Raw genomic sequence first — 23200 nt, forward strand, 5'->3', positions numbered from 1 at the left:
TTGCACAATACTGTATTTCTTTATCATTAAAATCAAATTGTTTAGAGAGAAAAAAGCATGTGTGAGATGGCGAACAACTACCTCTTTTGTTCTATCCTGTTTCTGTGTTCATTTGTTCTCAAATTATTTTCAAGTTTCCACCAAGAATTATGTCAGATGTTTTCCTTTTGTCATGTTTCTCTGACCGTGATGCTGCAGGCTAAGTCACGCATTACTGAAAATTCAGAAATAGTTTCTCAAGTGCAGGTACCCTATTTGACACTCTTCACCCAGTTTTTGTGGTGCTGTGTTCCTGTTTAAATCAGTAGAAATTATTAATGCCTAACCCCTTTGGAAATCACAGCAGGGTATATTAATGAAAATACCCAGAGTTCAAGTTTACAAACTGCTTTTCAAATTGTTGCATTAGGTGCAGAATAGCTGATGATACTGAATAGATTTCCTTAGATTTTCCAAGGACACAAACACCATCAAATTATACCTTCCCATTGGTATGTTAATATTTTGATCTGACCTAAACCCTGACCTACCTGAAATAATTACAAGCCTTCCTGAAGTTCTAAATATGCATTTCTGTTAAAAACCCGCTACTGAAGTCACACCTGTCAGTCTGGTTTAAGTTTTTATTTAATTTGTTCCTCAAGATTACCATACCTAAAAGAAATGGTAACAGCTGATAAAATTACTTCATATGGCAAGAGTGACAGTGAGATAACATTTGATGAAATAAAAATGAGACTTTCTGAACATCAAGTGGTTGATGAGAAAGTCACAAGAGGCTGCTTGCCAGTCTGTGAGACCTAGAGAGAGACAGACAGGAATTACTTCAGGGTGGACTTTCATAATAATGAATGGGCTTAGGTTGTGTTTTCTGGAGTGTTTCCATTCAACACCCTACTGTTACTTGAAGCTCTGCAAAGCAAATGCAGACTAAAATCAGCATGACTTCTGCTACTTCCATGAATGATCATAGCTCTCCCTTTGACACAATGCTGGGTATATGCTTTTTGTCACACGTTGTGGTTGTGTCATGCCAACACAGACAAATACAGAGAATGGGCAATTTCTCATGCATTTTTCTTGTGCTGTGGATCGCAGAAAGAATCGTGGAATGCAGAAAGACTCGTGCCTTGCAGAATTTACCACCTAAGGAGTCTTTCTGCTGTGCCTTTTGCAATCGGACGTGCCTGTCTCGTATTGGCCTTTTTAGCCACCAGCGTGCTTGTGACAAACGTAGGTAGAGACCTTTCCCAAATCTTTGTTTACGAAGCCCAGCCATGAAAGGATGGTGTGGGCTTGCTATTTCAAATGCTCAAATCATAACCTTTTGATTCATAGAAGATTGAGGATCTCCAGTGGACTATATGGAAACTAGGCTTTTGGAAATAGCAGAGGTGCCAAAACTCATCCATATATGCCTGGTGATTGATTACTGCTAATAGCTTATCAGTGCTTTCCACAGGAGTTGCAGATCTGTCTTTTGATGATCTTTCAGAAGAATGACAGTGCTCCTTTACCCTGCATAGTCTACAAAACACTTGGATCATTTCTCCACGTGGCATCAAAAAAATGGGGGGGGGGGGTAATTGCATACATGAGACTGTAATTAGTCCACCCACATGGAAAAGGGGGAGAAGAGAGAATATCTGTGCACCAGTGTTGTCTCCCTTTGCCTGCTTAACAAGGTCATAGCCGAGCTCTTTGTCTGTGTGAGGTGGTAAGCCCATGGCAACATGCCTGTTACTGATATCCTGCAGTATCTACATCAAAGCACATCATAGGCAAATCAATGGCATCTTTGCATTGTCTTTTCATGTGCTTTCTCTAGCGTTACTGTTGTCTACAAAACAAGATCACTTGTTCTTGTAACATGAAGCGTGTCCCTGGGTATCTCTTCTGCCCTGTTATCTGGGCCTGTCACAGGAGCTCACACACTGACTCTGTTTTTGGAAATTTTTCCTGATGCTTATTCAGCAGTACTGCCAAAGTAGAGGATGCCTGTTTTTCCTTCCTTTTTTTTTCTTCCCCTTTCCCTTTCCTTTTCCTCTCCTTTCAGTTTCCTCTCCTACTCTGCTTTTGCCCAGTATTCACAAAAGTCTTGAACTGTCCTTGGAAAGAGTGGTCCCTTCTCTTCTTACTTCCACTCACAGATCAAGTAGCATGATTGCACCCTGTTTTTTCTGAGCTGTGGACTGTTCTATTATCCTCTCTGTGTTACATCAGGAAGTGCTACTGTTCTCCACAGCAGAGCTTCACAACAAAACTTGCATTTCTCGCTTCAAGCTCCCTGTACACTTTTTTTACTTTCTACTTCTTTTGATGTGTTACAGTTATGAATGAGGATTGCTGCTGTAAAATTCATGAAAATTTCTTTATAACTGGAAATAGCTAGAAGAGATCCCTTTGATAGGCAAAAATGAAATTAAACTTCAGTTTGCAGCTGGCCATTATGTAGCAGCAATAGTATTGCTGTCATCTGGGTGACTAGGGTATGTCTCCATGGGCTTCTTCTGCATGAAGATTTTAAATAAATATGACAGGAGCCTAATACCCTTCTGTCAATTTTAATGTCATAGCGGTGAGTACTCAGAGCAAGTATACACAAGAGGTCTGTCTCCTCTCTTGACAGTGCAGGTTAATAATAGGAATGCCACATTGGTTAATACAAAGTTTTGCCATAAATATAGAGGATGAAAATTAGAAAATTATTTGGCCTTTTGATAAATTAAAGATGTTCTATTTACACCTGCTCTTTTTGCTTTCTTCCTGCTGGTGATAAACTCAGAATGAATGGGTAGGTATTTGAAATAAAAAAAAGCGTGCAAAGTGGTTGTTGGTCAAAAATTTATGCATACTAGTTTATAAAATGTGATCTCAGGAAATAATGTGAAAGAAGGACAAGCAGTAAATGTATCAGACATTAATTTGGCTTCTTGCGTTCTTATTTTGAGTTTTTAAGCAGAACTATCTTGCTGTGACCAAAAACCTGTCTTAGTACACATGATTGGCATTTTTTCAGCCCCTGTCACATACTGCATATTCATTGAACCACAGCTTTATATGTCTGGGAGCAGCCTGAATTGTAGCCTCACCACTTATTTGCACCTACCATGGTAGGTGCTCTGGGAATCACTATGAGACTGAGAAGTGACCACAGATAAATACCATTTCCCAAAATACAGTATTGTTACTTTTAGCTTTGTGGGATTCCATTGACCTTTGCTATTTTACATTTTACAGTTTTCTCCTAATTAAAAATTCAAATAATATCTTTCATTTTCAGTTAAATGAATGCTTGGATTTTTTTTTTTTGTGCCCAGTTTTTAAAGATTATCTGTATTGTAAGTTACCAAACCAGAATTTAGAGCCTTAATTGAGTCTGAGATCTTTTTCAAATACATGCATGTCTGTCAGTATGATTTCTCCTGTCTTTGTCTCTTATCATTTACACTCTTTCATGGTATGCTTTTCTGATGTGAGCAGGACAACCATTTGAATCCTTTCTTGGTATTCTTTGACTTAGCAATCTTAGGACAGTATATCTTTAATTTTCTTTGATTAAAAAAAGGAAGACAGTTAAGATCCAAATTGGTGCAGTTCCTCTAAAGTATTTTTAAGACTTCTTGTTGCAGGGGTTTTCAGCTGTGTCTAAGATCATGTGAATTGAGAAGAGTTCAGCTGAATCAGACAGTGCATCATCTTGCACTCCAGCCTGCAGCAAAATTTAGCTGCTACAAGTTCCAAATTCCTGATCTTCTCTATTTACATGTGAAGTGATTATATAGTAAGTTACAGATATGTTTTCTCAGGAAAGCATCGACGTATGTTATCCAAAGTCATCACTTCTTAGAAAATCAACAGTTTGATGATTAACTTGTTTGATGATTAATACTGTTGCACAGTTACTGTGTTGTTATTAAAAACAACCCAAAAAAGTATTGGTTTGGGAACTAGCCCTTGGGGGCCTAGAGACTGTTAGAGGTAGCTAGAGATGGGGAGAAGAACAGCATCCTTAGCTCCCCTGTACCCTCTGCCAAAAAGTACCATTAAAAAATTTCCTCTGGTTCTTGCTCCTGCAGATCTTGAGCTCCCTCTAACCTCTTCCTTTTGTAATGAAAGCTAAACTGGGATATTTTTTATACTGAACTCTTAAAATAGAAAGCATTACACAGATGTTTAGCTCTATGTTCCGGGAGATGGAGGAGTCTTAATGGTGGGAAAGGAAATAAGAAAATGGAACCAAGAGATAAATAATGGAAAATACACTTTTGTAGTGGAAATGTCTCATAGTGACAAAATGTTTCTTCAAAATGTGAAAATTTGAGAAGAATTAAGCTATGAGTAAGTCACACCACATTATGAAAAGTTATGTTAATGTAGCATTTACAAGCTGTACACCTGGTTGTGTGTATGATAGAAGGTGTAGTAATTGTGATGATTGCTCTTTTCACTGTTTAATTGTTTGAAAATCTGATTGTGGTGTTGTTTTCATTAATCTTTGCACTGACATACTGGATCTCCCCTGAACTACACAGAGTAAAAATTATCTTTTGAATCAAGAGAGATCTCTGCGTTTGCCTGTTAATGGGCTCCTACAACAGGTGTATCCTGCTTAATTAATAAATAAAAAAACATTAATTAAAATGTTTCTATGTCCAAATACACGCAGGATGACAGAAACAGGTTTTTGAAACATACAGATGAATCAAGGAATCTTTAGAAATCATTTTTGCTAATATAACCTAAGTTGATACTTAGATAGGTAAACTTTTCAAAGGTGAGTAGGCTACTGATTTCTTAAGTGAGCTCCTTTGTTATAACATCCAGACAGTGGCCAGAGGTACTACTCCCAAGCAGTCGTTTTGGAAAAGTTGTGTTCTTGCTGAGGACACCCTTCAGCTAGAACTACAGACACATAACTTCAGACAGTTCTCCAGCCAGAATTGTCCCACCGGGTAGTGGATGAAATAAAATGAGTAATTTTTAGTGTGTCTTTTTTCTTTTCTGTTGTGCTGTGTATGGAAATGTGTTGTATAAAATACTAGTACAAACTACCAGTATAAAGTACCAAGAGTACTGCTGCTATTTAGTAAATGTAAATTCAGCTGAGACTGTGCATGCTTATTTTGTTTTCATTCCGCAGAGAGGAATCTGTTTGTCCTGTAGAAGCAAAGTGAAGAAGCAAAGCTATGTGTGCATCACAAACAGAAAAAATGCAATCTAATTTTGCTCTGTATGGTAGAAGGTAATGTTGCCAGGTGGTCAGCTGCCATGCTGCAGGTGCTATAGTACTTCTCTAAGGAAATGGAACTGCTTTCACTGTTATTAAAGCAATTAAAAGGCATTCAAACAAATGGAACACCAGGACATGACAGATCTAACAGATTGAACTAGAAAATTAGTAGTCATGCTTGTTAGATTAACAGAAAAATCACTAGTGGTATTGACATTCAGGAGTTTGTAGTTGCTTTAAGATTTCTATGTCCCATTGAAGTGAATGGGTACTACTTTAGGACTATGTTCAGATTTAACAACACATTGATCTGTTACCCATTTGCATTGTCATGGCTTCTATTACCACTTTACAGACTTAGACATTTATTTCATACTGAACGAAAGCTTACCACCCAAGAACTTCTCTTGACATCCTTCGGACTATAATGCTTTGAATCCCATTGCTATTGATCTCCTCAAGGTCATTTTCTCTGTGTTTGCTTGGTACCAAGTTCCAGTCCCATTGACAGTGGAAGTTTTGCAGATGGTTATAGTTATATCTGATATTGATCTTCTAGATTAAACCCTTAAGATAAATATGGAAGGAAGAAACAGCTTGTTCTAATTGTGTTTAGGTGACTGGATGTTTAGAGATGAAAAATGAAGATGCTGCCTTTCTGACCACTACAGCTCAGCACATGAGTAGTAATGGTAGTAGAAGAATGAAGGGTTTGCTTCCTCTTGGGTCAAGGGAGGTCAGTTTCTTTGTGGAGAAATTATATTTCTCCAGGTTCATTTAAACAAAGACGCACCTGTGTCTGAACCCCTTTGAGAGAACTTTGTTCTTTGTCTTGTGTCACATTAAAAACCTACCTGGGCTAAGTGTATTAGGGGTTAGAGGTTTTCTTGCTATTGAAAGTAAGCTGTTTGAGTTTAAAACATTCTTTAATTCTATCTTCTGTTGCTTCTTTATGAGCTCTGAATGTAGGACTGCATACTTAAAAAATGTTTTCTCTGTTTTCTATGTCTGAATTAAGAGGAATTCCAAGTTCCAGGGTTTACTGGTCTCTTATTCCTTTGACAAGATTTATACCTCTACTTGCTGCTGGAGAATAGGGAGAATTGTGTCAATAACTTCAGCAGGGTTGTAACTAAAGCAAATTCCTGGCCAGTAACAGCCAGTTCACACAAGCTTCAGCATGGGATCTTATACTACCAGAGTATCTTCATGACCTTCCACAACACCCTTTAATGTGCTCAGAACTTTCCCAGGAGTGGCCTGTTGAAATGGGGGAGAACTTCATCAAGGTCTGTTGTGCTGCAGGCAGTCATTTGCAACTGCAGAATGGAAACCATGCAGAATGCACGGTGTAAATTTGGGTTGAGAAGGCTCCTCACACCAATTGTGTCTTTTTGGAAGATGATATAGTATTTATGCACGTGCAGACACATGTATGCATGTTAGACTTCGTGTCTGCGGTGCCATTTGGGGTAATAACAAATGCTATTGCAATGCTCAAAGCAGTAGGAGAGTGCAAAGTGCACATTTACTGAAAGATTAATACCATGAAACACTGGAAAGCAAAATTCAGGTTATGAACTCTTAACAGGCAAGGTTGGGAAATTCGAGGCCACTGCTGCATGTCTGAGACAAACACAGATTCACCTGGGCAGGAGTGATAAGATTTTCTCCCTCTCGTTAACTTCTACCTTCTTGTGTTTTGCTCACTGCACTGACATCCTAGTACAGTGATATGCTGTTTCTCCAGTTCCATGCCATCTATCATCTGCTGGGAAATGGAGGAGCTACAGCAGTGCCACAACTGGCTCATGTGTTTCTGTAGCCAAGACACTGCAGTACAGGCCCATGGTCTTGATATTCTCAGCATGGAAGTGTGTTGCTGTCACGGGAACATGCATAGGGATGCACTTCAGCACTTGACAAATTCATGGGAGACTTGGTCCTTTCTCCCCTTGTGCCATGGTCTTTGGTCATTTTGCAAGTTCTTAAAGTCTACTTCTTTCCTTATTTTAGAGTTTCCTTTGGGTAGTGTCACCATTTAAGCACTAGCTTTATGTCAGTTTTCATACCTCTGGTTTTTTCCACAGTTAAGTGCTTACAGATTATTAAGTGGGCTAATGCTACAGTCACTGCCTTTGAGAACTTTGTCATTGGTGTTCACTAGGAGCTACTGTAGCTACTGCAATAGTTCAACAGGGTTGAACCTCAATAAATCAACCAGCAGTTGGAGAATTGCAGACTATTTCTAAATCCTCTGAGTCTACAGAAAAGGTGAAATACTTAAATCTTCATTTTGTGATCAGAAGACATGAAAGAGAAATTTATTCTCTGATAGCACTATCATGTACAACAATATAGATAAGAGATGGTGGATATCTTTCTTAAATAATTTTCTTTTATGGCTAATACGTGCACTAAAACCAAAGATGAATGGGAAGCTGGTGAGATTAATCAGGCCATATGCTGCAATGGGTTGATAGTAAGAACATGGGTTGTATTTAAGAACAATGAATGTCAATCAGTTGCTATTAAATGTAATGGCCAGTGATTTACCACCTCATTAAAAGATTGGGACACCCAATTCACTTATATATGAATAGCAAAACAAATAGTAATTTAAATTTCCTGAAGGGCATTGAGTTCTTGTTCTAAACTTCCATTAATTTTGCCTCCATAGGAAGAGGAACAATTTAGCGGAGTGGAAACTATTTCATGGGGAGTATCAGAGCACAGCCTAGTACATGGGGACAAGAAAATTGTTTTCCAAAAGTAGTGTCTATAGGTTTGTGTATGGATTTTGTGTGTGTGTGTATACATATTGCATTTTATCAAGATTTGGCATCAAAGGGAAGTTATGCTTTCTACTGCTTTTAATATTTGCTGCAGCATCTGGATTCCTTTGAGGTGGTTCCCTACTCACTGTACACACGAGACTCAGAGGTTCAACAGTGCCATCCTGTGGATGATCTTAAAGGTCTGAAAGCTGCTGGCAGATAAATAAATGACCTCAACAGGATAAATTATCATAGAATATCAGATACTGGATGTCCCCACGCAATCAGCTAAAATATTTCCCTATGGTAGTCAGTCAGACTAATTATTACTTTTCTGTCCAGAAAATTAATAACCTAAACCAATTACAACCAATGGAAAAGTATTTCAGGCAAGCTGATGAGCAGTGTGCTTGTTAGTTTTATTCTCTTGCTGAGAAATGTGTTTTTAATCATCTCAGTGTGGTTTTAATCATCTTGAAATTTATTTTTGCAGACAATGCCAAAATCAAAGGCAACTATGTAAATTCAAATAGGCACCCCTATAAAGAAGTATCTGGACATCTTTAAAGAGGCATTAGAGTGAAACTAAGTCTAATTAACTTTCATGTTTCATAACCAGAAAATATGAATTCCCAAACAACCTTGGAGATTAAGCTGGGTGGTTTGAACAACTGGCCACAAAACTTTTAATTCCAGAAATAGAAGGGCAGGATTAAAGTCTGAAGTTTTGTTGACTGAAGATGAAAATCTGTTCGGAATACTTGGGGAACTTTCTGTTTATGCCAGGGCAAGGTAGAAAACCACAAAACTTGCTCTCTTTAGGGAACAGTTGGGGGATCATTGAGTAACTCCAGATCACACTATTTCATATATGGTTTTCATTTTGCTTGCCTAAGCAAATTGTAAGGAAAGTGAATGATGTTTATTTGGAAATGAGCAGAGAAATAAAGGGCAAGCTGCCGAGTGGAAGGTAGCGCTCATTTTTCAAGTCGCTGCTGTTTTAGGGTGCTGAATGGGCAAGAGGTGTGCTGTCTGTGTGCTGCCTTTACCTGTGGATCAGGGAGTTGAGCGCAGCACCAGGTTCTGCATTGTATCTCTGTGGTTTGCAGGAATTTCTCCTTTGCTTTATTCATGGCTGTCATGGGAATTTCTCATTTGCTTTCCACAGCAAGAGGCCAACTACAAGTTGCAGTACATACCATTCAGTGATTTGATTAAAACAAGGAAACACCAGGTTACAAACTCCAGTGATACTCTTTGATATTTAAAAATGATGACATGATTTGTGGTTCTGAAGTCTTCAAAAAACAGGTCATGCTATTATTTATATATTCCATATGTCTGTTTGCCAGGCTTACTTAAAACAGCAAAGGGTGATCGCCAGGGATAAAACATATCATTAATCCCCACGAGTATGAAAAGATAAATATGAATCATTCCCATTTAGAAGATTAGTTTAATGCAGTTTTAATTATTTAACTTTTTTTTTAACCTACTTTGACAAAAAAGTCTTCTAGCTTAACAAAAGCCTTGCATCTGTACAGTTCTGTCCTTTTTAGAGTAGGTTAACATGTTTTCAGTGTTGACATAATGGAAATTTTGGTATTGATGCCTTATTTGCAGGAGGTTCTGCACTTAATTCTATGATATTTAAAGGTATCTGCTATTACTAGTTTTAAATGTATGTCTTCTACAAGTGTCACTCTACTTATGTGGTAAAGAAGATAAATGAGAGCAGTATTATCCACTCCTTTGTATACTGTATGTAAATAGTTCTAGCTCTCTCCTTATGTAGAAGGTTCTCCATGCTCTCAGCTATTTTTTCTGTCTTTATTTCTGCTCTAGTTCTTCACTTAGAATGTTTCTGGCCTGAACGAAGTATTGTGATTGAGGTATACTGTGAAGTATACATCATTGCTTTTTCTCATTCTTTATTTGTCCTGGCATGTTACTGTGATTTTTCTGATCACCAGTGTACATGGAACATTTGCCTTCTACACTGTCTGGCTGCAGTAAGACCCATTTCCCATTTCAGAAGCTCTTATAGTTCATGTGGAAAGAAACTGTGCATATGCATGGGTCTGTTGCCTGGTTTGTCAACTCTAAACATAGTCTTTTATTCTGGATTGCACTGTGAGCAATGCTCCTAGTCCTTCCTCCAGACTGGATCTGCTATTCCAACTGCTGCTGGAAACTAGCATCAGATCTGATCCGTCCCATCCAGTAATGATGCAGTAGGCAATTTAGGTGCTGCAAGCAGCAGAGTGGCTGCAGGTGTTCATCCCCCCATGGCTATGGGAATGTACTCCGCTTTGTTCTGCATTTGGGACCACTCTGAAATAGCAGTGAATCTGTGTATGTATACATGCACAGCCTCTGCACATGTGTGTGCACATTCACTGCATTTAGAGACAGATACAGTTAACTATAAAATTCCCTGTTAAATTAGAAAACTAATTTATTCAATTGCTCTGTTTCAATGGAGTTGGATGAATACTCAGCTGCCCTATGTATGTTCTGTGGCCTGTAGGAGATTTCACAGTAATTCCAATGCCACTGTGTTTGTCTTTACAGTATGTCTGTTCAACTAATCCCCTTAAGGTGAAGGAATAAGATTTTAATATTATTAATGCTTCATTTCATCTAGTTAATGATATTTTCAAATATTTCATCTTCTTTATGATTTAGTTGCCATGTCAGATAAAGATCTTGTTTAAGCTAAGTATTATGAAATAATAAAAGTCTTTATTTTATTTGAATACAGTCAGGATAAATGAATCCAGTAGAGCATCTGATGTTAGGCAGGTGCAGCACTGCACATGTAAAATCAGGGTAAGTTCTCTGAATACTCAGATCTTAACAGATGTGTTCTTTTTCTCCATATGTTACAATAAAATAAGGATTTGCTCTGAAAGTATTGACACAAACACTAACCAGTCTTGGCAAACATGCTGTTTTGTTCCTTACACAGTATCAGCTGTGGCTATTAATTAACTTTAAATAAATGTGTGCATTAAGTAGCTGTAAAGCATATATATGTATAAACAAAATCAGTTTTTGTCAGAAAGTAATAACGGTTTTTTTGCTTTCTTGTTTACTGATGCCTAGACAAAGGAATGCTGCATCTTCAAAGCAACATCTGTCAAACTAATTTTCATCAGATTAAGTATATCCTCAGAGCAACCATCACAGCTTACAAAATACTGGAAATGTAGGTTGTGCTTTGCATAAAACACCAGTAGAATTTAAAGCACCTGAAGGTGTTTTACACTTTGGTGTGTAAATTGTAGCAATGATAGGCTGTGCCTGTTCTCCATATTTGCTTCTATTTTCAGGAGGTTCTTGGGAAGATAACAAGTGATGTTGCAAAACTGCAGTCCCAGTAGATGTCCCAGAGTGCAACTGTGGAGTTATTGTCCTGGCAGCTTATCTGGGTCCACAAAAGCCAATGGTTTGGGAGTCTGGCAGTAGAGATTGAATTTATTGTGACGAAGTTCATCTGTGGAAAGATTTCTCTCATTAAGAATGAAATTAAAGCATGAATCAGTGACTGATTATCCAGGCCTTTCTCTGATCCGTTGAATTCTTCATTAGTATAGATGTGCAATTATATATGCTCTGGCCTGATTCTGGTTCTATAGATCATCAAAGATAATGAATAATATTAAATTTTTAAAGATTTTTTTTATGGAACAATGTAATCTGGTAAAAATGGGAGGAAAGGCAGTGACTTTGACATAGAACATAAATACTGACACACTCAATCATTCGCATTTTTGGCCAGCTTTCTGTCTTTTTCCCTGCTAGAGAATAATTAATGCATGGAAATGAGCTTCCTATTAGACTGCTGTGTCTTCCATAGGAGTGAAGCATTTTGCATGTGTAATGACTTAAGTACAGAGGTGAAGAAGTATCATTACAGTATGCACCCACAGCCGATTGTGGAAACTCAAGTCAGCCAGAAACAAGTGCCAGGATTTTTGTAGAAATCCATCTTTGTAGATGGAGGGTAGAGGCACTTGAGCTGGAAGTCAGGACAGCCTTCCCATTAGTTCTTCCTTTTAAAAGCTGTAAATCTAGCATAAAGCAAGAAGAGTACAGTCAAAAATCCATGAGGAGGACAAAATAGGGGGAAAGTCAAGGAGAAATCTGTTCCATCTGCATCTGGGAGGAGATACGTTTTTGCAACTCTGATTTTGTATTAATTTGTTCACTGTATATCAGCACTATCCTAAAATGTCCCACACAAACCCTAGGTGAGTCAGCGTGAGGTGTTTTGGTGCCTACCACACACCCCTGGGATAGCCCTAATCAGTAACCTGTTTGTAGGGCAGTGTAAGTAAAGATGGTCACAGAACCAATTGCATACAAGCAAGGCTAAATATGTTATTTCATGATAGAGTTTAAGATAAGTGCTTTATATCTGAAGAATATAGTCTTTACCAGGAAAATAGTATTGCTGATTTTTGTCTTCTTTATATAAAGATGTACATAGCTGCTTCTGTAATACTATCTGAAACATAATCAAACTGGCTTTTAGATTAACTGAAAATGATCTTTGTAGGATCTTCAGCCTAGTTCTTGAGACAAAAGAACATACAAGTAAGTTAAAATAAGTACAGAAATGTACCAAATATTCTAACTCTGTCCATCTCTTATTATGTACTCAGGGAACGCTGGCAAGCTTGGGTCCTTTGAATGCATGACATTTCAACAGGAGACCAGGGTTTCTGAGAGTATTTTTGCAATTTGCAGTGGTAAAAGCTCTGTTTGTAATAACCATTATGCAAGAGATTACTTCTGATTGTCACTGTTGGCCAGAGCCATGGAGCATTGCACTTGTTTTTAAAGCAAGAAGTATGAAACACACAGCAGATAATACAGTGTGGTAGTCAGCAAACAAATCATGGTGCATTCAGCAAATACAGGCTCTTTTGGGGAAATGTTGATTTGAATTTCATGCATCATCCAAGCATAATGAACACTGAAAGGTCATGGTAAGAATATAAGAAAAAAATCCATCTGACTTGACTTTCTCACTATCCAATATTGTTAATAATGCAATGTCAAGCAAAAAACTGTGTCTCTGAGTGTGACTAAAGCCAGATTCCATGTATAGTTGAAGAATAACTTGCCACGGTTTTTTTTCCCCATTTATTGTGCATTTTCTTTATAATGTCATGGTGTTAGTTTGTGAACCGTACCTTGAGCCACTGCAGTATGTACATCTGTGTTTTCTCAGTGAGTTCTTTGAGTTTGTTACTCAGCATCCAGGAAGTCTCATGCAGACTGTAACATACTAATTGGCTCAGTACAATTAGGATGAAATGAAGGTGTTTGCTGTCTTTGCTTGTTATTAATTTGTACTGACAGAAAATTAGATTGAAAAAGTCTAATACAGCTATCAAAATATTATTTCTTATTGCAGGAAATATCAGTGTTGCTCTTTAATGGAAGTATTTTAGAGCAGAACTCCCTTTTTTTTTTTCCCTAATCCTGTCTTTCTGACTTTTTAAAAATTTCTAGAAGGGATTCTAGCACCAGAGTGCTCAGAGACTGTGTAGCAATACCATGACTTAAACGAGGCTCAGGCAATATTTATGAGTTCATTATATCAAGGTGTAATACTGTGCTGCTTGTTATCTTAACTTCACATTAATAAATTTTTACAAGCTGTGTACTTGTAAAGTCCATCATAATAATCACTATCATTCCTCTGATAAATCATTTGCTTTGTGTTTGCTTTGTGTCGTTCCAACCTTGTGAGACATAACATCACAGGGTAGAAACCCTTCTCATGGTCCAGGTTAATGAACCACCTGCTGTGAGTCCTCAGTGACAGACATGCTCAGAGGGAGGGACGCCTTTACCTCCTCACTCTCCTTCCCTTTGCAATGCCTCAGGTTACATGGTTTTCTTAAAGAAGAATTACCTGTATTGTGGAGATTTTCTGGAGCTCCAGGTCTCACTCCTTCTGTAGACTGTGCAGATGTATGGTTTTACTTGTCCTGGAGACCACTAAGTTGCAGAGTATCTATAATTCACATGCTGGCAATGCCACCGGGGTGAACAGCTGGTGGCTGTGCTGTGGCCTCCAGGTAGAGGTGGGCACCTCAGTAGATCAGTGACCCAGGGAAACCAATCCCTCATGCTGACCAAGCTTCAGAGTCAAGTTCTGCCTATGAAAAGTCTGTTCCTGTTGGCATGAATGAAGGGTCTGCAAATGAAAAAGCAGGATACACTTTGCTGTATGTTTTTTAATATTTGTTTTATTGCAGACACGATTCTTCTTCTTGTAACAGAGTAGATAACTATCTGCTTGAAAATCTGTGATTTGAAGTACTGAGTGTTGTTTTTTCTGAGACTCAGGTTCCTAATTCATTTGATTGACAGATGTAAACTTGAAATTTATTTCATTCTCTAACACAGCAGTGAGTTTAATCCAGCTACAGTTTCCATTGTGCAATGCAAATACGCTAAGCCTAAAGTACTGCTGGCAGCGTATATAAAAAATTTGAGCATTAAGAAACCAATGCAAACAAAGACTCTCAGCTTTAAGTAAGAAACTGTTGTTGGACTAGCCATTTACTGCTGTCACAATCAATGTGAAGTAATAGCAGCCAAAATCTACAGGTTTGTTTTTGATTGGAATAAGTACTAGTAAGGCAGTAGTCATTTGAAGAGGCAATTTGTCTTGTCTATTTGAAACGTTCCTTAGTTGCCAGAAATGCCACTTTTTTTCTCATTACATGTGTGATGTACTTTTAATTTTTATGTTCTAAATAACTGGTAAAAATAATCCCTCTTATTTTTTTCAGCCCACCTAAACCAGCGGTGTTCATCTCTGGTGTCATTGCTAGGGTAAGATTATCATTACATTTCTCTCAGTCATAGAAAAACTACTGTAGGCTTTTCAGAATTATCACCGGTCGGAGCAAAATTGATCTTTTTCATACCCCTTCCTCTTCTGTGTGAAGAGGCTTTATGTTTTTTATATTCGTTTAAGGCCCTTTAAGCATTCTTTCTGGGTTTGTGTGAAATTGAAATTATTTATTGAAATTACTTCCACCATTTTACTTTGAATTTTAGCACTTTAAGTTTATTGGATCATCTTTTTATATCTAAGCTAGTTATTACTGCATTCATTTCCTTTGGAAGCAGTTGCATGTTAAATGTGCTGCTATAGCTTGATCTGTGATGAGGAGCAACACTGCTGTCTGTAAGAATACATGTTTGAAGATGTGTTTCAGCTGCCCTTTGTGTCTTGAGGTACTTGGGGATTCAAGGTGTTATTCCCTAGATTTTAACACGAGGCTAGACCTGGAAATCCATAAGCTAAATAAATAAATAAATAAATATTAAGTAACCATCAATCATATGATCATGTGGATGCCCCATTTCTGTAAATGTTCGAGACCAGATTGGAGCAACCTAGTCTAGTGGAAGATGTCCCTGCCCGTGGCAAGGGGGTTGGAACTAGATGATCTTTAAAGTCCCTTCCAACCCAGGCCATTCTATGATTCTGTGATTCCTATAGTAGGTTTTCTTGTGCAGGTAGTTTTTCATGCTGCCTTAACTTATTTTTAAAGTAGTCTCCTCTTTTTAGTGGTTTTGTGAAAACCAAACAGGTCTGAAGAGAGGAGTGCTTGGGGTTTTTTTCCCTAAGGTCACATCAAGATACTATATTCTTGGATGGTGGTGTGTGTAACTGGAACAAGTGAGACTTGTGAAAGACAAATTTTGAAATTGACTAAAAGATTGGAGTAGTAGGATGTGTACAGGGGACTTCAGAGTAACATGCAGCACTGTTTTCCATCTGCTTTTCACATTTTTAAAATCTTAGATCCATTTGAACTGAAAAGCACACTTCTAGGATTTCTTAAATTTTTCCTGGTTGTTCTTTGAACAGGGTGATAAGGACTTCCCTCCAGCTGCAGCTCAGGTGGCTCATCAGAAACCACATCCTTCTGTGGAAAAGCTTCCTCACCCACAGCATGTCAAACAGCACATCCATCAGCCCCGCAAATGATCTGTCCATCAAGATCTCAGCCAAACTGCTGTCAGTGAATAAGTTTTCAAGAGAAGACAAAACCCCTATAGGATTCACACTGTCAGATCAGTAAAATTGACCTCTAAAATAACATGCTGTTTCTTTTTCTTTAATTGTCAAGGGTTAATAAGAATGAAGACATTGTTCAGTTGTTATCCCAGATGGAAAATTCTCTATTAAATATTTGCTGATCAGGGGTGCTTTTTAATAATATTTTCTTATTGCCAAGATAAAAACTTTAGTATGAATAATATGATTAATGAGCTTATAACTTTTACTTTTAGTTGTGGCATCGCAATAGCAGATAGTTAATGTAGTTTTTATTCTAAGCCAGTAGGGAAGAATGGCCCTTTGGTCCTGGTACCTGTACCATTTGTTGTGTGTGTTGAGACAGAAATCGATGGTTGTCTGGATTATGTAGAACTGTTGTAGTGTTCAGTATCCTACAGTGTTACACTCCAGTGACTGTGCCCTCTGAATTCAACTAGGAAGATGATAAAAGGTCCCCAAAACCTTCTCAGGTGGGCAGAGATCCAGCTGAATCTTCTTTACACCCCTTTGCACAGTCTGGCTGAGGTTTTTCCCTTTGGAGGTCTGTGGGTATGAAGAGGAGAGAGAAACCAGAGTTACAAGAACGCTGCTGCTGTAGGCAACCAATCTCTGATCTCATGGGTTTCACTAAGGGGCTGTATTTTTGAGGTGATGATTTCTCAATCCCAATAACAAGTTGAAGGAGCTCAGGACCCTCTGGAATTGAAATTAAAGTAAATTGGTGAAATATCTGTTTACTTTTTAAGTTAGAATTTGATATCACCATATGAAATTAAGAGGTGGCATTAGCAAATATGTTTATGACACAACCTCTGTTGCACATCATATTTTTTCCTAATTGTCTTATTGTGAAGGACAGTTGTGATATGAGGGATTAAAAAAAAGCTATTTTTCAAATAGAGCAATTGTTTTAGTTTTGGCCACATAATTAAATCTTTTGATTGCTCAGCTCAAAATCACTTAGGTCTATCATTTTCCTTCTGTAACTCATCTCTGTAAAAAACAGGAAAATTATTTTTTTACATCCTGCCTATGTTTTTAAAGTGTCCTTCTGTTTTTAGTTGACTACAAATACCATACAGCCTTTGGTACCTTTCGGGTTTATAAAATTTCTAATGATGTTAAAAACATGGGAGCTAGCACTGCAACCATTCACCTGGCAAATCAATGAAAGTTTGGGATCACTTTGGGCTTTACTAATTCATTTATGTTTAAAATCAAATAGTGTATAAAAGCAATGAGGAGAGTTTTAAAAAAACATTATTTTTAAGAATTTCTGCAGATTAAATCATTATTTCCTGAGAAGCTGATTTAAAACAACAGCAGTGAAATAATGGGAAATATGGCCCATTTCACAAGTGGAATAACTCACTTATGTGGGTGAGAGGGACCTGACATTTCCATCTCTTCATAAGCTTGAAATGGAAATGATGTTTTGCAAATCCTCTGTGTGGATATATTTATTCTACACCCGAGGAAGGATGTACAATCTGTATATGCAGTCCTGAATTTCAGTTTAATTAGATAACCATACTTGCCTTAAGGAACGAATGTAGTTTATAAGAATAATTCTGTATTAAAATATGCATAATTTTTAAAATATGCTTTCTGTTTCTGATGTTGGTGCAGCAGAGGCCTTGGTTGTAGCTGCTTATGAATGTACAAGTGATTCACACATGAGTAACTCATTCATAAGGGTAGCATTTGTTAAGCCTCGTGGAATATCTGCACGAGATAATTTGCTGGCAGGAATATTTGCAGATTCAGGACAGGAAGTGGTTGATGGTGCAGCCAGGAGCTGTCAGTGACCTGCATCAGCAGTGAAGCTGATCATCACAATCATTTGATGCCGGTACCTGCTGCCTTGGGAGGGAGCTGGATGGGGTTCAGCTCTCCTTCGTGTTGTGCCTACATCTGCAGTAGTGTCTAGACCTCAGCTATAGTCAGTGGTGATGCAATCAAACAGTCAGTAGAGTTTAGGTATGGCATTGTTGACCAAAGGGAAGTGTCTTTTAAGTTGAGCTGGATCACTCTTGGCTCCACTGACTGCAGTGGAAAACTAAACCCAGGTGTAGAAGCACAGGATTAGGTGGCACTGGGTACCTCTACTCCACGTCTTGTAATGAGTGGTAGAATTGCTTCTAAAAGCAACAACACATTTCCGTTGCAATACTAAAAGTTAGGAACATGGATGTGTTTGAATTACAAACTACTGCTCCTGGTTGTTAATGCAATATATACAGTATACATAGACAATACATGAATTTTGTCTTTGATTACTTAGATAGATAAGTAAGTTTGTACAGTGGAGTATGGCTCTTAAGATAGCTTTAGTAGCTTTTAGAGTGCAGGAATTCCTGTATGGTTAGAAAATGTCTCTGTATGAAAGCCTTTTATATATTGTTGGGAGGTTTCCATGTTTATACATCAGTGTCCTTACCAAAGCATTACCTTGCTCGAAATAAAGAATCATAACTGGTGAACTGGATTTCCTACTGATGATTATTGATGCTTTTAAAATATGTTACAATGACATATAAACACAGGAGATGTTCAGATGTTATCTTGAAATGACTGCAAAATAAATTTTCTGTAATTGTCAATGTGGCAATAATGCAACAATAAAGCATGAAGTTGTGTATTGGGCTCTTTTTTTCCTCTAAGTACAATGTAAATCAGCAGGGTGCAGCTTTTGGGGATTTATGAGTTTTTATTACAGACTGCTGCATGACTAATAACATTTTATAGATAGTGAAATTTATTATGAAATTTTATGGCACAGTGGATGAGCTGTTTTGAGTAGTCCAGTTTCATGTAAAATAAAAAGTAGATGCCACCAGCTAGAATGAGAGATGTTTTCCACTATGAAATTGGAGATGGTAGCTCAGTCTTTGCGAAGTATAGAATCTAAGCCTGGTAATAAATCAATATGGTAAAGGAAATCTAACATTTTCCTTTGCTTTTTCAAGACCTAATCTTCTTTCAGAAAAAGAAGGTATTGTAATCAGAAGAGGTGGCAAGCTTTTCATAAAGCTGCACTCAACATTACTTAACGCATGCCATAACACAAGTGATTCACAGAATTCAGAGAAAGTACTGCAGTGTGTCTGGAAGCTTTCTGATACTTTGGGCATCCTGTATTCAGTATATGTGCAGTTGTATATAATACAACAAATTTATTGATACAGTGGAGATATGATAGATTTACTGTTTCAGGACTATTGCAATGTTACATCCTTAGACTGCAATCACATAATCATAGAATTGTTTGGGTTGGAAAAGACCCTTAAAGTAATCGAGTCTAACCATTAACCCAGTACTGCGAAGTCCACCACTAAACCATGTCCCCAAGTGTCACATCCATATATCTTTTAAATATTTCCAGGGTTGGTGATCCCACCACTTCCCTGGGCAGCCTGTTTCAATGCTTGACAACCCTTTTGGTGAAGAAATTTTTCTTCATATCCAATCTAAACCTCCCCTGGCACAACTTGAAGCCATTTCTTCTTATCCTGTCACTTGTTACTTAGGGAGAAGAGACCGTCTCCCACCTGGCTACAACCTCCTTTCAGGTAGTTGTAGAGAGCAATAGGGTCTCCTCTGAGCCTCCTTTTCATTCTAGATTTTTCAAAAGATGTCTTCTTTCATTAAAATTTTGGGAAAATACACGTGCATGGTGTCTGGCATGCTGTTGATTGAGTTGTCCGTAGTTATTTGAAATTCCATGACCTTGCTTTCAGCTGTGTTACAAATGTTATTAGTAATTAGAAATTAAATTTACTTCTGATGTCAGTGGTATGGTTTACTCTTTTGTCACCAGATCTCTTGAAGTAGAAGTCTTGTACTTTTATCTGCGGTATTGTGATCATTATATGCTCTTGGCTGTTTAATGAAAATATTCACAGCAGTCTTTCATACAAAGCTGAAGGGAATGAGTGGACATACATTTTTATCCCTTTGGAATAACTTTATTTTGAATACTCTCTATTTTCATGGAGGAGGGAGGTGTGGGCTTTATAAGCTATTTCTTATGTCCCCTTCAGATTTGGGTATATTAAGTTTAAAAAGAGATTTAAGTGTAGGCTAATACCTTATATATTGGATTAATACACATAATTGCATTTTAGAAAATGGGGTATGTCAGAATGGGTACAGTTACTTTTACAACAGAACGAGATGTGGCTGGTCAAATGCTGCGATGATGTAAAGAATTAAGACAAATCTCTGTTTTAGTTTAAATTCTTTGCACGCTTCCTTCATAAGATAAAGATGCAAATATAATCGGTTACAGCTAACATCTGCTCTGTAAGGATGCAGAGGGATGTAGATCATAGTGACTGGAGGAGCCTCGATGAGAAGAAACTGAGTCAAGTCTACAGCAGTAAGTCTTCAGATTTCTTCAACAGATGGGTAAAGTAAATCTGCATTGTAGCTGTAACCTTTGGTAAGTGCTGTACAAGATTGTATTATCTAAAATAGTAAAGGTGATTTCTTAGGAAGGTGGAGGTTTGTATTTTGCTTGTTGCTGCATTCTTGGGTCTCCTTCAAGACGTGCATTTATTGATTTTCCTCATCTTCCATCAGAAAAGAGACTGCATCTATTATATACCGTTTTTTTGAATCTTTTCATAAAATGGAAGCACTAGGATTTAGATAGAAAGCCTAAGAGGAGAGGTGGAATGCATTTTATTTGACAAAACTCCCCATGAACAAAGTAATTTCGGTTGCAACGACTGTTTCCCTTTGCTTCAGAATGCTGATCCGAGGTGAGAATATGATACATTTTTCTGAGAATGTAATTTATTATTATTTGGAGCTGATGGGCATGCATGGATGCTGTTGATTTTTTGCAAAACACACTGCCAATGCTGCCAGCGACAAAGCTGAAATGCAGATATGAAAGCCGTGGTGAGCATAGATCTTGCAAGTGACCTTGAAAGAAACCCTGTAATATAATCTCTGCTGTCCAGCTTACATTGGAGGTATTTTTAGAAAACTTGAGTGTCTGGCATTCCGTAGGTCACTTGTAGCTTTAGAAAAAGAAAAGCATTAGTAATCCACAGTGATTTTAAGGATTATAAAAATTGATCAGCAGTTTATTGGTCGCTGTCAGCGTCAGCAAGCACACGTCACATTATCTTTGGTGTATTCTCACATTGACATGACTAAAGCTGGTTCAGCAAAAATTTTTTTATCCTTTCTGGCTCAGAAATAAGCATCAGGTTATGAAGGTGTGCAAAATGACTTCTTACAAGCTGCTTGTAGTAGGCTGTCTCAGGTGTCAGTAGGTATCTGATAGCTCGTTAAGATGGATAATGACTTTGCTTTCTTGCACAGTGGAGTGAGTTCACTGGGGAGCTCAGCAACTAACTTGGCTTCCCTCTTAAAGCAGAAGGGGCTCTTGAAATATAGATTTAGTTAAAATGAAAAGCAAAAGCTAGCTACTAATCTCTGCATCTCTGCATGCTGGTAGCAGCTGAAATAACAAATATCTTGCTATGTTTCAGACATGACTGAAACCATGGGTATGTTCAATGCCTTTCTGAGTAAAATTGCAGCATCAAGCCAGTGTCTGGGTCAGAAGGAAGAGAGGCATCACCTTTCTCCTTGTTTTATTCTTACTTATGAGCCTACTGTATTTAACTGAAAACTTTGCTTGGTATTTAAAGAAGTAATGAAAGCAGCCTTATTTCTAAAGTCATGTCCACCTTGTCTTAAGCTTTATTTAATTTTTCAAGTGATGTATCTCACTCTGCAGTGGGGGCACATGCCGGTGGAATGTTGCACACTTTGTTTTAATTTTTGATCTATTTAAATCTGTAATGAACAGGAGCTGTGACTAGAGCAGTAATCCTTAAGTATTAAAAATAGAATAGTAAATGGATCAGCATAGAAGTAGATTTAGTTGTGCTCTGTAAAACTTGTTAGAACATGATGAGAGCAAAGAAGCAGAGCTATCATATCATTTTAGAACTGTATACTGACCATTTCTTATGCTGCTCAGTGACCTCAGTTTCCACTGCCTAATTACATAGTGAAAGGACAACGATTTGTAAATCTGCATGTCTTTGAATCTTTTTGCTTGGGAGAGGCCTTTGAATGAGTAAACTCTGCAAATGCGAACTTTAATAAACTTCTGGTTCTTCTAAGCTACAAGGGTTAGCAAAAAGAAATATGTATTATCTCTCTTTGCTGCAAAAGGCAACCCTAGGTATATGTGTGTGTAGGATGTGGAACTGAGACATATTCTAGTGGAACTGAGGCCTAATTATTATTCATGTGCATGAGTACCTACAAAGAGAGAGAACAGTCAATTTCAAAAACTAAGATGTAAGATTTTATTTACTCCAGAGATTCTAAGCAATGGCAGATCAGATACTTCGGAACACAGAGTTTGGGTGAACACTTATCCTTTTTGCAGCTAGCTTTTCACTGTGTTACATCTGAGTTGCTAATAAAAAGGCTCACATTAGAAGCTAATTCCTTACCTAATTCCTTCCCTCTGGATAAAAGATAATGAATAGCAAATTCAAGAATTCTCTTTCAGGGTCTGATTTATTACCGAGAACATAATAAATATTAGCCCACTGCTGATGTGACAGTTGTGACAGCTGGAGGGTTTTGAAATGAAAGACTGAAGCCTTAAGTAAGTGTTTCAACTGAGCTTATTATGAGGATGTTGCTTAAACGCTCGGCCTCGCTTTCCACTGCACCAAAGAGCTCCTACAACATACACACTGGAAACTTCATAGTACAGGAGCTCTGCTTTGCATTCTGATAGTTGGTTCACCCTCATCCAGTTGTTGCTAAGGTAAATATTTATAGAAAGTATAGAGTGTGATTGGACTGTTATAATGACTTATCCCTTCCCCCCAGGGTCACACCTTTAGTTTGTTTACACACCCAGTTTGGTACCTGGCTGTCATGGTGTGCAGGCTGTGTCACTCTGTAATGGATGGTCCTTCACAACAGGAATGACTTTGTTCAGTGGGTGCAGATTAAAAGACAGAATCTTAAAAGGCAAAATCTATACATTAAATAGTATGGAAAATTTTACCAGTATCATCTAAGCAGATCTCTTCTGGGAGA

At 37.8% G+C, this 23200-nt stretch overlaps 1 protein-coding gene across 1 annotated transcript in view; it reads left to right on the plus strand.

The window, feature by feature from the left end:
• Window positions 1–18752, plus strand: part of LOC113989558 (death associated protein) — a 51466-nt gene extending 32714 nt beyond the window's left edge. Inside the window, exons 3-4 of the mRNA XM_027724282.2 lie at window positions 14829–14871; window positions 15920–18752. Of these exons, the coding sequence (XP_027580083.1) occupies window positions 14829–14871; window positions 15920–16039 (163 nt within the window). The 3' untranslated portion in view covers window positions 16040–18752. The remainder of the gene's footprint in view (window positions 1–14828; window positions 14872–15919) is intronic.
• Window positions 18753–23200: the final 4448 nt, after the last annotated feature.

Source organism: Pipra filicauda, unplaced genomic scaffold (genome assembly GCF_003945595.2).
Source record: "Pipra filicauda isolate LSUMZ 115617 unplaced genomic scaffold, ASM394559v2 scaffold39_size4671491_pilon, whole genome shotgun sequence".
In the NCBI taxonomy this organism is placed as follows: domain Eukaryota; kingdom Metazoa; phylum Chordata; class Aves; order Passeriformes; family Pipridae; genus Pipra; species Pipra filicauda.